Source organism: Anser cygnoides, chromosome 1 (genome assembly GCF_040182565.1).
Source record: "Anser cygnoides isolate HZ-2024a breed goose chromosome 1, Taihu_goose_T2T_genome, whole genome shotgun sequence".
NCBI classification, from domain to species: Eukaryota; Metazoa; Chordata; class Aves; order Anseriformes; family Anatidae; genus Anser; species Anser cygnoides.
In genome coordinates, this window is record NC_089873.1 from 198123302 (window position 1) to 198139416 (window position 16115).

At 37.9% G+C, this 16115-nt stretch overlaps 1 protein-coding gene across 1 annotated transcript in view; it reads right to left on the bottom strand.

The window, feature by feature from the left end:
• Positions 1–16115, bottom strand: part of ARHGAP42 (Rho GTPase activating protein 42) — a 169774-nt gene that overhangs the window by 11134 nt on the left and 142525 nt on the right. The window contains exons 18-22 of the mRNA XM_013178134.3: positions 12139–12298; positions 9947–10091; positions 6762–7142; positions 4723–4879; positions 1237–1299 (exon numbers count right to left, since the gene is read on the bottom strand). Coding sequence (XP_013033588.1) covers positions 1237–1299; positions 4723–4879; positions 6762–7142; positions 9947–10091; positions 12139–12298 — 906 coding nt within the window. The remainder of the gene's footprint in view (positions 1–1236; positions 1300–4722; positions 4880–6761; positions 7143–9946; positions 10092–12138; positions 12299–16115) is intronic.

Sequence of the window (16115 nt, forward strand, 5' to 3'; positions counted from 1 at the left end):
AAGAGAGCAATACAAAATAAGAGAAGGAACAAAGGTGGAAGTAAAATGATGTAGTACTCGTGAAGCAGTACATTGCTCTTGGCTTAGGTCACTGGATTAAGAACATTCCAGTCTCTTCTTTTATACTTTTCTTCCTTAAATCAATGCCCTGTTCTTTTTATCTCCTTCCATTCACCATCAAACTGTTTCTTTGGTCTTCTTATAGTTCATCTACCATGCAAAACAAGAACAGCCTTGATTCCTGCAAACCACTTCTCTCAAACAAAATCAGTGGGCCTTTGCAGGTCAGCTTTCTCCTTCTCTCCCCTGATAGATCTGTCAGATAAGACAGCCATATTCTACCGCATATCTCAGCGCACACTGGCATCTTTGTTTACAACTATGCTATTTTATTACTATATTTGGATTATTTGATTAACATTTTATTGCTCAACAGTTCCAGTAAGATCATGGTATCACTGAGTAAAATGATGGACAAAAACATACACTTTGTCTCAAAAAATCTGAAATGCAGGGAGAGTGAAAAGAGAGACTTTTCCCTGCATCCACTTATTTATTTATCTGCTTTAGCCTATTAATTGTAGTCTGGTTAGCAATGCAAAGAAGTACTAGTGCTTCCTAGATGAACACTTACAGGAACATTCTAGCTTCATTCTGTGTAAGAATGGGTCAAATCTACCAAATAAATGCATACAAAGAAAATGTAAATAATTCCTGCTGCAGGCTATCAAGAAGAGAGGGCAACAGTTTCTCCAAACAAGTAGTAAGGCAGGAGATGTGTGATGGAAAAAAAAAAGAGATCCTGAAAAAGTTAATCCGGAACTTTCTAAAGCATCTGTTATTAGGACTTGACTATGCAAGCACATTATCATAAACTAGCATAAACTTGCAGTTTACTACTCTGCTGCAAGTATGTATATACAAGCAGCTATATGGAATAAGTACAGTGCCCTCATCCTGTTAATTTACTCCTGTAGCTGTGTCCTTAGGCAGCTCACTAATCTGCACATCTCTCACTGCAATTTCCATACAGGAAAGTATAGCCAGGTTGTTAATATACATGAAACTCAGTATTCTTCTGTAGAAAGGATAAGTTTAACAAACCAAGACAGTTGTGCATGCTACATGATGCTGTCCTGACGACACAGAACAAAGCTCCAATGCTTCTATTTTAATCTCTGGAGCCAGGAAAATACAAACGATTTTACAAGCTGTTAAACAGTGTGAGGTACTTACCGTCCTGAAGAAACTTGTTTAAGTGAACCAGCACTTTCAAACAACTGGGCTCTTGCAGCCACTCTGAAAATAAGGAAGCACCTTGCTTTATACTTTGCTCATTAATTAAACACACAGACTATAGAATCATAGAATCATAGAATATTCTGAGCTGGAAGGGTCTCACAAGGATCTGAGTCCAACTCCTGCCTCCACACAGGACCACCCAAAAATCAGACTCTATGTCTCAAAGCATTGTCCAAATGCTTCTTGAACTCCAACAGGCTTGGTGCTGTCACTGCTTCCATGGGGAGCCTGTCCCAGTGCCTGACCACCGTCTGGGTGAAGAACCTTTTCCTAACACACAGCCTGACCCTCCCCTGTCCCAGCTCCGTGCCGTTCCCTCAGGTCCTGTCGCTGTCCCCAGAGAGCAGAGCTCAGCGCCTGTCCCTCCGCTCCCCTCGTGAAGGAGCTGCAGGCCGCCATGAGGCCTCCCCTCAGCCTGCTCTGCTCTGGGCTGAACAAACCAAGGGACCTCAGCTGCTCCCCATATGTCTTGCCCTCTAGACCCTTCACCATCTTTGTAGTCCTTCTTTGGACACTAATAGTTTTCTGTTTGGTTATATTGTGGTGCCCAAAATTGCATCCATTACTCAAGATAAGGCTGCACCAGTGCAGAGCAGAGCAAGACAATCACTTCCCTCAGCTGGCTAGCAATGCCATGCTTGATGCGCAACTTGACTACTAATTTCACTTTTAACTATCTAAAGACAAGGAAACATGTTTTTTAAAAATTGTTTTAATTATTCAGGCAGAGATCAGGTTAAGAAAGCTAAAGTCCTTTTAGAATTAAATTTGGCCAGCGACGTCAAAGGCAACAAGAAAGGCTTCTATAGGTACATCAGTGATAAAAGAAAGACTAGAGTAATTGTGGGCCCTCTCTGGAAGGACATGGGAGACCTGATTACCTGGGATACGGACAAAGCCGAGGAACTCAATGACTTTTTTGCCTCAGTCTTTACTGCCAAGAGCTCTAGCAATGTAGCCCAGGCCCAGAAGGCAAAGGCAGGGACTTGAGAAAATGATGAACTGCCCAGTGTGAGAGAAGATGGTTGGTCAACACTTAAACACCATTTCTTCCAAGCTCAAGACTTGTGCACCCCTAAGAGTAAGAAATCAGAGCAAGGTGGCCAGAGGCCTCTGTGTTGCCCATGGAGAAACTTGAAGGCAAGAAGAAAGTCTACAAAAGGTGGAAAAAGGGCCTGGCCACTTGGGAGGAATACAGGAACGCTGCCAGGGCCTGCAGGGATGAGACAAGGAAGGCTAGGGACAGTTTGGAATTAAAACTGGAAAAGGAGGTCAAGGATAACAAGAAAGGCTTTTTAAAGTATGTCAATAGTAAAAGAAAGCCTAGGGAAAATGTGGGTCCACTACTGAATGAGGTGGGTGCCCTTGTAACAGGGGATGCTGAGAAGGTAGAGATACTGGATGCCTTCTTTGCTTCAGTCTTTACTGCTAAGACTGCTCCTTGGGAATCCCAGACCTGGAGGTAAGGGAGAGTCTGGGGAAAGTAAGACTTCCCCTTGGCTGAGGAGGATCTGATCAGAGAGCATCTAGACAAAATCAATGCACACTAATCCTTAGGCCCCGATGGGATGCACCCACACGTGCTGAGGGTGCCGGCAGATGTGATTGCCAAACCACTCTCGATCATCTTTGAAAGGTCTTGTAGAATGGGAAAAGTGCCAGATGACTGGGAGATAGCCAATGTCACAACAGTCTTCAGAAAGGGCAAGAACGAGGATCTGGGCAACTGCAGGCCAATCAGCCTCACCTCTGTCCCTGGAAAGGTGATGGAACAACCTATTCTGGATGCCATTTCCAAGCAATTGGAAGAAAAGAAGGTTATGAGGAGTAGTCAACATGGATTCACCAAGGGAAAATCATGCTTGACCAACCTGGCAGCCTTCTATGATGTCGTCACCAACTGGGGAGATGAGGGGAGAGCAGTGGATGTTGTGTATCTTGACTTCTGGAAGGCTTTAGACACTGTCTCCCACAACATCCTTGTAATGAAGCTTAGAAAGTGTGGGATAGATGAATGGACAGCAAGGTGGATTGAGAACTGTCTGACTGGCAGAGCTCAGAGGGTTGTGATCAGTGGTGCAGAGTCTAGTTGGAGGCCTGTAACTAGCGGTGTTCCCCAGGGGTCCATACTGGGTCCAGTCTTGGTCAACATCATCAATGACCTGGACAAAGGGATAGAGTCCACCCTCAGCAAGTTTGCTGATGATACAAAGCTGGGAGGAGTGGCTGACACACCAGAAGGCTGTGCTACCATTCAGCGAGACATCAGACAATCAGGTTGGATTAGGCTTTGGGCAACCTGGTTTAGTGGAAGGTGTCCCTACCCATAGCAGGGGGGTTGGAATTAGATAATACTTAAGATCCCTTCCAATAAAAAACATTCCATGATTCTATGATTCACTTAGAGAAACAAGGAAATTAAAACGTTGCATTTAAATCCCTATTCAACAGAATTCTTAAGCGCATAACCTAATTTAGGCCACTGAATTCCACGTGCTCCAGAGCCTTGTTGATTCAGCAAGAAGGAAAACCTCAGCACACTATGTTTAAAATTGTATTCATGGATGACCAATGGATATACTGGACATGCTTGTTATTCCAGTCTGTCATTTTCATGCTTGAACTCTGAGCTGTTCAGGTGTACTTCTGTTTAAGTTAAGACACATCAATCTGTGAAATGACTACAGTGATCTCTTCCAGCTTAAGAGGTGGAGAGGCTTAGCAGAGTCCTCCAGTATTTGGAAAACTTCTTGGCATTCTGCAGTGATTCTGTAAATCACTTGCTCATGACAACAGAGAAAGCCTGGGACAGAGTCAGGATTGCAGCAAAGATCTTCTAATTCTTAAGCTTGTGCTATAAGCACTAAGAATGATTGCTAACCTAAATCTCAAACAGCTGAATTATAACCTCTATTGTTAGAACTATCTTCCTCTCAAGAAAAAAAATATTGTCAGAAAAAAACACACCAAAGATCTCAATTATTGATCATGCAACAACTGAAGAAATTTCAGTTTTTTTAACCTCCCTCCAATTTTTGACTTACAGAAATAAGATCTGATGATCTTCTTCACATAACAGCATTAGCAGTAAGCAGCAATTGTGCTCCTTGAAACGTTAAATTCCAGAAGAGTGAGAGATAATAATACTTATCACTTTCCAAAGATCCATGTCTTCATTAGGGAACTTATCTATAGTCTACTGAAGTAAATGGGAGTCTTTCAACTGACTTCATCAGACTGTGTCGTGTCTCCTTTGTTTACTTTACAATTTTAATGAAGCTAGATAAATAATTCATACATAAAGAAATTTCAAATCAAGTATTCATGGATGCTTTTTCAACTACTTATACTAGCTCTTTGGGATCACTTGATAGAAGACAACACTGTAACAACTCAAAACTCCAAAGGGTCTTGACTTACACAGATCCCGGTCTTTGATAACCATTACTTGATGCAGTATCTAATCTTAATCTCCTGCACATTTTGGGAGGCAAATCAGGGTTTGCTGGAGCCTTTGGTGTATCTTTGGTATCTGTTGAAGATAAGCTCTGTATAGATCCACTGTAGCTTTTGTTACCTAAAGAAAGCAACCAAATAATAGGGAATATTAAAGTGAATTTGAAGCTGTTTCACAACAACATGCAAAGCAATTTTTTTTTTTTTAAGAAGCAAAATAGGCAGAAAGAACTTACTAGAACTTACTAAGTACTTACTAGAAGAAACAGCCTTTCAGACAAAGAGCTAGGAGAAAAGGACCAGCAGCAAGGATGAAGAAATGAGATTAAAATTGTAAAGGCTAAAAAGTTACATTGCACTTAAATGGCTAGATAGTACTTTCAATAAAAAGTGAAAATAAAACACCTCAACATTTATAAAGTAGTACAATGCATACAATTGTAGAAAAATTCATGTTGGAGGGGACCTCAGAAAGTCATCTAGTTCAAAGTCTTGCTAAAAGCAGTATTCACTAAGAAAAAAGATGATATTAATTTGTAAGAATTAATATTTCAGTATTCACAGAAGCTTCATGAAGCTTTTAAATGAAAAAAAATATTAAGAACTAATAATTAAAGCTTCCTAAAACAATTGTTACCATAACTTGATAAAACAAACCTATAGCTGTACAGTCTGTATTGTACAGAGAAAAAGTCCTTTTAATGAATACAAGGCATGGTCTTATGTGCTTTTTAAGCTGATCTGTGGACTGCTACCTTGTTTGCATATACATTTGCAAGACAAGAACTGGATCTACTTCTATGTTTCTTTATTCCCAAGAACAACAGATGCTTAATGATGCTTTAAAGGCACTTAAAATATAGAGGTCTCTGTAATTATAAAGCACTACCTATATTAATCTTGTTATTAATTAACACTCACTCATATTAGGGAGTCGTAGGAAAAAGCTTGTACAAACCATGAGGGACACAGGGGAGAGAACTTTCTTAAACTTTTAGTGCTTCCCACACAAACACATATTTACCCTACCTGTACTTCTATTACTTATCGTATTGACGGCTCAGTGGCAAACTCAGCACTAATACTTGGTCCACTGGAGCTCATTGTTTCAGAGCTGACTGTTAATCTTCATAATCCAAAACATTTCACGACAGTGTCTGTTCTAAAGTAATTTCCAGATAGCTGTCAATATTATCTCATATACTCACAGAGGTAAAGCAAGTGTCTATATTAAGAAGCTGTAATTTCATCCTTCCCTATATTGTAAGGACCCTTTCTACAGGTTTGTTTGGAACACAAGTTCTTCTTAGGTGCTAGGAGGGTGTTCTTCAAATCAGCATCCTTCTTTGACTGAACAGGAAGATTGGTTTCCTAACTTTCACATTGAAACTAAAGGTGGGTTTGCAAGTTCATCATTGTTCCTGAACATCATGTACATCCATATACAGACATGTTCAGCCATAATCTTGTGTTCGAGGTACTCTACTTGCTGTATTGGATAACAAAAACATGCAGGCAGGGCAGAATGAAGACTCTATTCTGTTGGGAGGGTTTCAGACATACATTTCATGGCATGGACAAGAAGAGACAAAGCTGTTACTCACTAGATGCCTTAAGCATAAGGGATTTTAAATTTAAATGCTAGCTTTGATCATTATCAATCATGTTGCAAGGTTTCATTCTTCTGACACAGTGATAAACCATAGCTACCAACTCTTCTATATTATAAGCCAGAAATCATCTTACAAGTTAGTTGCCTCAGTGAAGCACAGCAGGACAGTGAGTACTCTAAATTCCAAGAAAAAATTGTAACTTTTAAGCTATGTGAACTGTACAGATGACAACAGAAATATGTCAGAAGCAGTTGGAAAAGTGAAAAGAACATACCACAATAGTTAAAAAATAAACAAGACCAAAGAATATCATTAGCTTTCAAATGCACTTCATGTTTTCTGATGCCTCACGGTAAACTCACTGATGTCCTAAAGGACCTTGGAAATTACCTTCAGCTGATGGAATTGATCTGAGCGATGAACCTGAAGATCTTTTCAGCTCGGATAGACTGTAAGAACTCTTCTTGGTCAGATCTGTTGGTGGAGAGGCATTCTCTGGTCCAGTGACAGAAGCTACACTTTGGCAGTCTGACTCCACGTCTGTTTTTGTTGCATCCTCCTTTGATGAGGATTCTGGACTTGTAGTCCAGAGGCCTGAACTCTTCTGACCATTAGAAGAAGGGGGAGAGGCAATCCATGGAATCCCTCCTGATTTCTCCCTGGGCTGCGGGGGTGCACATTTGGTGGTGCTGTTCTGCTCAGAGGAGTGAGAAGAGAGAGATTCAATGCTGCCCATGGGAGTGCTATCTGGGCTGCTGCTGTACGAGTCACCTAGGCAGGAGGGAGGGGAGAAGAAAGAGAAATAAAAAGATAATTACATTGTCTTACCATGTACATTTCTCTCATGCCACCTTTAGCCCCTGTACATTACTGGTCATCAAATTCATTAAACTGTGGTTCCAGCGACAGTCATTCTCAAGACAAAATAACAATTTAGTTCCTCTAAGTTTCACACATTCCTATCTTTAACCTGAAAAAGCTGCATTTTGTGGATATTTCTCTAGAGTGGATGAACATAATGGTGGTACTATTTCACATAAAAGTTTGCATTTTCAAAGAACTGCCTGCAATATAAATATCAGTAGGAAATTAAACAGTTCTAGTGTCACAATATCTTTTAACAAGCACCGTACTTTGCTTAATAAAGCAAATGTGGTGTTTGTCACATTTATGTTCTGAAATGCATAACTCTATTGCCAGCAACTTAAATACTTAAGTTTTACTTTGTTTACCAAGTTGCTGAGGATCTTGGCAGTCTCTCTAAGACTAGTCCATAAGTCTATCTGCAGATACGCTATTTTCTGAATCATCATACCTCTCATAAAATCCCTGTGCTGTAGAAGGACAACTCATTCCGTTATTTACAACTTTAACATTGAACATTTGATTAATTTCTTTAATTAGACTGATATTAGAGAAGTTTACCTACCTACACAAAAATGTTTGTGCTGATCTAATTATTTTCAAAGATATTGTGCAACAAGAAGTGGAAACATCCTAAAGAAATTTGTTGATATGAGGCTACGAACACTCATCAGAAATGAGGAAGTACTGGCCTACAGTATAGTGAGAGCTGAGTTATCTTAAAGATTGGATTCATAAAAATGTGGTAATAGTCTAGTGAGTCATGTGCTAGTTTCTAATAAGATTTTTTTCCCCACAGCTAGGAGATATAACTCTCAAATTTCACAAGAAGCAGGGAATGTACATTTTTTATCCACACATTATTTTTCATCCACATAGTATTTAGAAGATAACAACATGATACAGATGCTTTTGCCTCCAGAAGTTTCAATGTCCTTGGCAACAGGTGACTAAAGCCACTTAAAATACTCACAAACACCAGTGTCTTGCCTAGTAGGTGTGAAAACAGTAGTGCCACTGGAACAGTAATTTGAAATATTCTGTCCACTTCTGCTCAGAATGTCGGTATTTCAGACAAGATTGTGCCCTAACTTACTCCTGACAGACCATTAGTTTCTTGAAAATTGCAAGATAGGCTGGAGCCTAGATTTGTCAGATGCATTTTCTATAATTTTCTATCATTCCCTACAGCTTGGCATCTATACTTCATTTTCTGCTGGCATATAAAATTCCTTAAATTCCTGAAATATAGTTAAATGTCCATCCTTCATTTAAATGATGACTTAAAACCATCTAGCACTTCAGAAATAGCTACTGCTGGAAGCCAGGACTCTCTCTTATCTGTCTCTGGCACAGCCAGAGATACTCAGCAAGAATACTTGTGCTCCTGCCTCACCCTTCCAGGCACAAATGAGATCTTAACTGGAACTTGTGTAGCAAATGCTGAGCTTGAACCAACAAGCAAAGCCCATGTCGAGAGTTCCTGGGTCAGGGCTAGCTCCAGTCCAGCCACCAGCAGAAGGCATGCGTCTGAATAAAGAAGATTGTGCTTGCATGTGCCCTGCAAAATACTTGCACAGAATTGCCCCACAATAATGCAAAAAAGTTACACAGTGAGAAACAGTTGAAACTTGCTCAATTTCTCTTCTGGTGTATATAACTGACAACTCATCTGTAACTTTTTACTCTAAGGATCCCATGTCATTCAAATAGGCAACTGATGTGTAGACAGCTGTTGTTCTAATTCAACATTTAAATTCTCATCAACAGGAAGAATGTAACATATATACATGGAAAATGCAGCATCCATGCAAGAGCATAGCATGGATATATTTCCCAACATTACAGACGTGAGAGTTAATATAGATCCTACAGAACAGATAACCTTAACTGTGGAATAATTTACTGTACTAGTTTAATGTAAATCTTCTTGAGGAATTAGGGGAGACAAAAGTTCTTTTGGAAATCTCTTGCAGTAGTTGGCAAATTATTCTTTGCTACAGTTTCAATACCTCTTAATGGTAAGGCCAGTAAGTAATAAATGATGGTCCTCTGGATGAAAAAGAAAGAAGTGCAACTTTTTAAACAGTCACTTCTACATGAAAATTAATACACATTTGCAGCAGTTAACTGCAAACATCGCTCCCTGCTGTTAAACATTGTCATATGATGAGTACGCTGTTTCTCACAAAAATATGGGCGTTTGTTTCTGTTCCAGAAAAACTAACAAAGTTTCAGTGGTTTGGCAACCTAGGCAGTGGTTTACTTGGAACCAAAGACCACAGTTTCATGCATGTGAAAAAAGCCAAGTAATGGTTTTGATCTCCGACCTTGACCAAATTGCATTTATTACAGCTTCCAAACCTTAACAATCATCTTACAAGCAAATGAGGTGAATGTCATACAGTGAACTTTGCAGAGTTTCAAAGCAGGCTACACTTAGATTAGACTATAAAGTCTACTATAAAATATTTTTGAACACTGTATGCAATACAAGACTTGCCTAAAAACAAATATTCTTTCTCCTCTGAGAGAAGTAAGGAATGCAGTCATTCAGCAGTGCGGCTGTGACTCACGGAGGTTGAAAAGCTGATGAAAATCCATCTGTTATGCTTATATTATTGGAATACAATATTTACTGGATATTATTCAGGATAATTAAAAGGCAAGACATAAAAAGGAAGATAATGAGTCAACATGCACTAACTTACTGTCAGGATCTGCTAGACATGGTGTATATCTTCCTTTGGGTTTACGTGGACCTGTGGAGAGACAAATTGCTCTTGTCCTTCTTGAACTTGAACGGGACTGAGGTTGGGGAAGAGGAATATTGGGGTCTGGTGCAGTGTGAAATATCTGTATGATTTAAAAAAAAAAAAGAAAAAAGACATAAACAAGACAGGTAAATTAAGAGAATATAGTCTTTATTCTGATCTGATTTTACAATCCAGGAAGAACATTACTGGATTAGTGAACAACAAGCTGTACATAAAACTTATATTAATTATATAAAAATATTTGTTTAAATGGTTTTATTTTCTAGTCCCAGTTACAAAGTGCTTAACAATCTAAACTGTGAAACATACAATAAGCACTTACTACTAACTCCTGCCTAAGAAGTATATTTAAAAAAAAAATATTATGAAAGATTGAATTTTGTTCTCTATGTTCGTGTGAGAGCTTTTGTATGTCACAGAAAAGAGTCATAGTTGTAACTTATTTAAAAACCATTTGGATTTCAGAAAACTACTTTATTTTGCCAAACAAGTCAAGTTTGATGAGGATCACCCTTTAGGTTTGGAGCATCTCCTGATTTTTATCTTTCATGTACCCCTGCTATCACTGGTCAATTATGTACTTCGTTATAGAAAACTCCAAATTTTTTCAGGTCAAATCTTTTCAGGTTTCAGGACTACTGGGATCTGACATAGGTATACATAAAGTTTTAACAACTCTTCGCTGATGAGAACAGCAAGTCTGCCACCAAGAACAATGCTGGGCAACTTTCATTTAGGTGACTTTCATTTATATCACCTGTTCTGCAATATTCAACACACCTGCAGTAGAGGTATTGAAAGACCCTAAAAATCATCTTGTATACTTCTAGTAAAAATGGTAACTGGCTTGGCGGAAGATTGAAACAAAAAAATGTAACCAAAAGATTTCTTTTTCTTTCAGATCTTCTTCCTCACTTATTCCTCCTAATGTGGACTGTGTTTGTAAACTCTATTAAGTATCTCTTACAGAATTTGGTGGAAGGAATTGTGATTAGTTCTGTGGCATGGAGAAGAGGTTCTACAGAGAAAGATTGCCTGTTCTGTTAAGCTACTGAAGGAATCAGAAGTGTTCAGTCTCCATAGTGTAAGGAGCAAGGGCTAAGCATTGTAGGTTAAATACCAAGCAAAAGGTGTCTCTGCAAGGACTTCTGGATTCCTTATAAATAGGGCACTCTTAGAACAGGATGGGGTGAACAATGAGAAGACACCTTTGTGCCATTCAAAAAGTGGATGGAAGCAAATATACTTTGATAGTAGAAAATACTTTAACAGAGGACTTGAGATGCTCTTGAAGTATATTAAAAACATAGTAGTAATTGGTAAGTATCACATCAGTGAAAAAACATGTCTCAGTGCAGAGAAATAGAGCAAGGGTGATTTTGGTTGTGTAACCGTGGTCTTTGTATTGAATTTGCTGGTAATTTTCTGGAGAGGAAATTCAATGTTGGAACTTTCAAATCCCAAAGATTTGATAAGTTAAAAACCTGTAACTAGGGATAAAATGTCACCTAAGAAACTTTTTTTTTTCTTTTTACCAGCTTGATGTAGTATCTACACACTTGAAAAATGACAGAGCACAGAGAAATGGGGATTCTGCTCGAGATCCCCTGCTTGTGAAAAGAGGAACTGAAGGATGACTGGGGTTTCATGACAGTAGGTGGGCCTTGACTTCCACTGTGCAGCTAGCATATCCCCAAAAGACAGTAACAGTCAGAAAGACTCTGAGCTGATGCACAAAGTGTACACACAGGAGAATCCATGAGTTCACTCAGAGCGAACCTCAATATACTGCTAGCGTGAGAGATGGAAGAGCAAAGGAGCAAAGTATGCCCTTCTCGTTTTGTTTCTAGATATGAGAAGGACACAGCAATCTTCAGAAAGCTAATGAAGATTCAGAACTACACCTTCAAAGCACAGGAGATTATGTCTTGTATCTATACCTTTCATAGCCAAAAAATCTTGCTAGGAGTACCAGTCCATAGCATGGGGTAGGAAAAAGGTACTCTTTCTATCAATAACCTTCTACAAATGCTGAATTCAGACAATCCTTAAGAATTTTTGGATGGTAACGAAAATGAGATCTCAGTTTCATTTTATCACAAAACATTCAGATAAGCTCCTACTACCTTTTCATAATGCTCTATCAGAATTTCAACGACGATATTCTGAAACTTAATGTTCATCATGGCAGCCACAGTTTCTTCTTGGGCTCTCATCAGAGTTGGTCCAAAGATAACACCAAGGTTGGATACTGTCATAAGATTTTGCTGACTGTGTAATGATACCCTTTAAATGAACAGAAATGATATGCAGTTAAATAATTGTGCTAAACTACAACTCTAACAGGCAAAATCTCACATTCATGCCTCCCCTTTAAAAATATTTTAACATTTTTAAATTTACTCAAGTTAAAAGCTAGTCCAGTACTGTATTTCCATTAAGGCTCCAATCTTACAATAATTTAGTGGCTAATAAGAAAGTCTTCCTAGAGTAAGCATCTAAGTTCCTTACATAACTGATAGGGAAAAGGAACCATCTCTGAATGTAGCCACAGAGAGATCCAGTCCATCTAAAGATTAGGAACCATAAGAACCTCTCTATCTCCAATGATTATACAGGAACTTTATTACTCAAATGACTGAAAATATTAGGTGATAACAGAGGTCAACTGTGTACTTAGCTTTCATGCAAAGGAAAGAAACTTAGTTACTGAAAACAGTTACTGAAAACACTTAAATTGCAATCGGATCTCTAAATATCTCTAGAACATAGGAGCAGTGGGGTCAGTGTCATTGTTTTTGTGGTATAGATAAAACACCAGATGATCATAATGACATCTTCTGTCTTTAAAATACACTAGCCTTGTAAAAGCCATGAAAGCCATCTATCAGTAATCGTCAAAATCCTTTTTTCTCCTTATAAGTTCTCTTTTATAAATAAGATTTACTGAATAAAATCTGCATCATCATAAATTCTTCAAAATAAGCGGCAGTGACTCCTGAGTCACAGCTGCCCCATTGCCTTACATGTCCGAGAAATACAATGACAAGTAAATTTTTCATAACTGCCTTAATGCTTAATCTTACTGAATCTGCTATTAAATAGAGTCAGAGGTACTCATTCACATTCTCCTCTTCCTTCTTACTGCTATCTATTACTATTGTCAAACTGATAAACACTATTTTATCCATTTCTTAAATAAGTAAAATAACCCTTGTACCTTTTAAAATTAAGAAACAGTAAAATTTATAAAACATTGGAAGGAGCAGGTAGGAGCAAACCATATCTTCTGTTTTTCTCTGACAGCATTCATTAATCAAGGTTATGGAGACATCTGTCATGCTTTTCTTCCAATAAAACTCTCAGGGATCTTGATTTGTTCTTAATGTGATACAAACGCTAGCAAAATGATCTGTCTGATGTCAAAGTTTGGTAGCAAATTACACAAATACTATCCCTTTACAGATTAGAAAGCCAGTGACAAAAAGACAGATTTTCCCATAGCTGCTGGGAAATTTTGAAAGGATCAGGATCAAACCCATATCTGGACTCACAGACTACCCTCTCTCAGTCTCACAGTTGGGTAGGCACTAGTGATACACTGAATGAGGGAATGAACAGTAGAGTTATCTCGGTAGAGAGGTGAACTAGACTAGAATTACTTCTATAATGAAGTAAATACTGCCTTCATAATCAGAACAGGAATGCTTTAGCACCTTATTTACACTGAGAATCAGAAGAAATATGGGAAAGAGGTTTGTACAGGAGATAATGTGATATAAACTGCAGAAAAATAAATACCTGTCTTCTTACATTTCCTATTTTGTTTCATTAAGTTAGGCCTAAAAACATCCCCAAATTTTACTTAGACACAGTGGCAGAGATTGTTTTTTGGAAGCCTAATCATGTAAATTTTTACCTTGTTAAAGCATATTTTTAGCCAATTATTTCCATGTAAGTTTCTCTGTAATAGATCTTACGTTTGGCTGAGGGGTGTTTGGGAAGTCTACTAGTGTCTTAATGAAATGGAATTTTGAATAACTAAGCTCTAAGTCTGTTAGAAAACCTAAAAAAAAAAAAAAAGCTTTATGCAATGTTAGTCTGCTTTGTGCTGCACAATAATTGTTAAGGTCTCTTACACAAACATAGTCTTACAGCATAGGACAGAAAGTAGTGTTTGTACTGTGTTTGGGTTTCCTTGGTGACAAATTTGGTAGCTTGGCTAATAAAAGGAAGGGTGAATTTAATAACACTGTAACCAGAAAGGACTTTCTGCAAAGCATCTCGAAGGCTCAATTTCCAGCAAAAATGAAAAAAAAAAAACCAAAAAAAAACCAAACAGGCTTGTAAATGGATCATTTTGATAAGCACTTTCCTCTGACCTAGTCCTACTGTTGCTGGGCTACTGAATAGGTAGAGGCCAAAGCAATCATGCATTTCAGGTAGCCATAAGATATTTATTAATGTGCAGTTGCTTTCTCCTCAAAATCTCTTTCTTTGATGTATCCTCAGTAAATCTCTGATACTACCAGATTGCAGGCTATCTACTATAGAAGGGTATGGTGCTATAAAATTATACCAAAGAATGATCCATTCTTCAAAGTAGACAAGCTGATAATTTAATTAGGAAGGTTTAAAAACAAAAAAATGAGTTTCCTATCTTAAAGTAACACCAAACCTCCAGTTCTTGCCTAGCTGCTGACTGAGTGTATATTCATGCAGCACGACCTCTCTCCAGAGTGCTTTTCAGGATTTGCTGGTTTTGATTGTTTTTAGTATGAGCTCCATCCCACAACATCTAGATCCTATTTAATTGTGCACAGTGACACAGAAGTCAAGGTAGGCAGAAACCTAAGGGCCTTAAGACCTAAACCAAGGAAGAAAAATATTATCCTCTTCTCATAAGGCACCATTACACATATACTATTTTTATGTAGACATAAGAGCATATGCAAAGGAACTGAACAGAAAAAATAAATGCAGTAAAAGGACATACACTTCAAAATGGGATTTTAAACAAAAGAATGAAAAAAAACATGATTATTTTCTTCATATTTATCCATTTACATAAAGTTATGCACTCTACGTATCATTTGTTCCGTGAAAAATCTCCACACGGGTAGGAAAGAGAAGGAAGTAAAATAACTAATACATTCCAAAGACTAATTTTGAATTCAGGATCATTAGAATTGCTAGCATAAACAACAGCTGGAAAATTATATGAGCAATTAGAAGGGATGAATTGAATGTTGGAAAGAGACAAACTGAAAGTTTTCAGAATAAATCCAAAAGATTTAAATTTATCAGAAATGAAAATCACATCAAAATTGAGACAGGCAAGAACTAAAGAGAACAATTAAAGAAGGGAATACTGCAGACATGTTCTTCTTTGAAAACGCATCTGAGGTAACAGTGAGAATAAAGAGTTCAGGAAAAGAGGTCAAGAAAGAAATGTTTGCCTGCAACTAAATCTGCCTACAGATAAGTCAATTCCTAGATTGATATATTTCAATTTTGTGGCCTTCAGACTAGCAGCTTTTACAAAAATCTTTAATTCATCATTAAAAGTCCCTACTTTTTACGTTTCTAGAAAGCAGCAAATATTGTATTTTTAACTAATCAAATAACTCTTTTGTTAGAAACTTACAAAACTTGCTTTCCTCCTGTTCTCTGGGTCACCCCATGTCTAATGAGATGCAAGGTTTGCCTAAACAGCTTTTGCAGTGTAAGCACTCACAGCAGTTCCCTATTATGCTAGCTCTCCTTGGACAAATAACATAAAGGGATAAATAATTTCCACCAAAGAAATTTTCGATGTTCTTAAGTCCACGAAAGAAATCAATAACTGCATTAGGCTGCACTGCAGTGTACTGCAGGCAGAGGTGGCTCAAGCTGTGATCAAAAAGCAGAACAGTGGAGACGTAATGAATGGAATGAAAACAATACGGAGTGCTTTATAACATCTTCTACATACATCAATCATGTGGGCCTTAAATAAAAAATTGCTGTTTCAGTATCACATTCCAAGCATGCTAACATATTTACAAAAATATTCAGCAAAAGTTGGTGAAAATGAAAAAACTTAAAAAAAACTTACATAAAT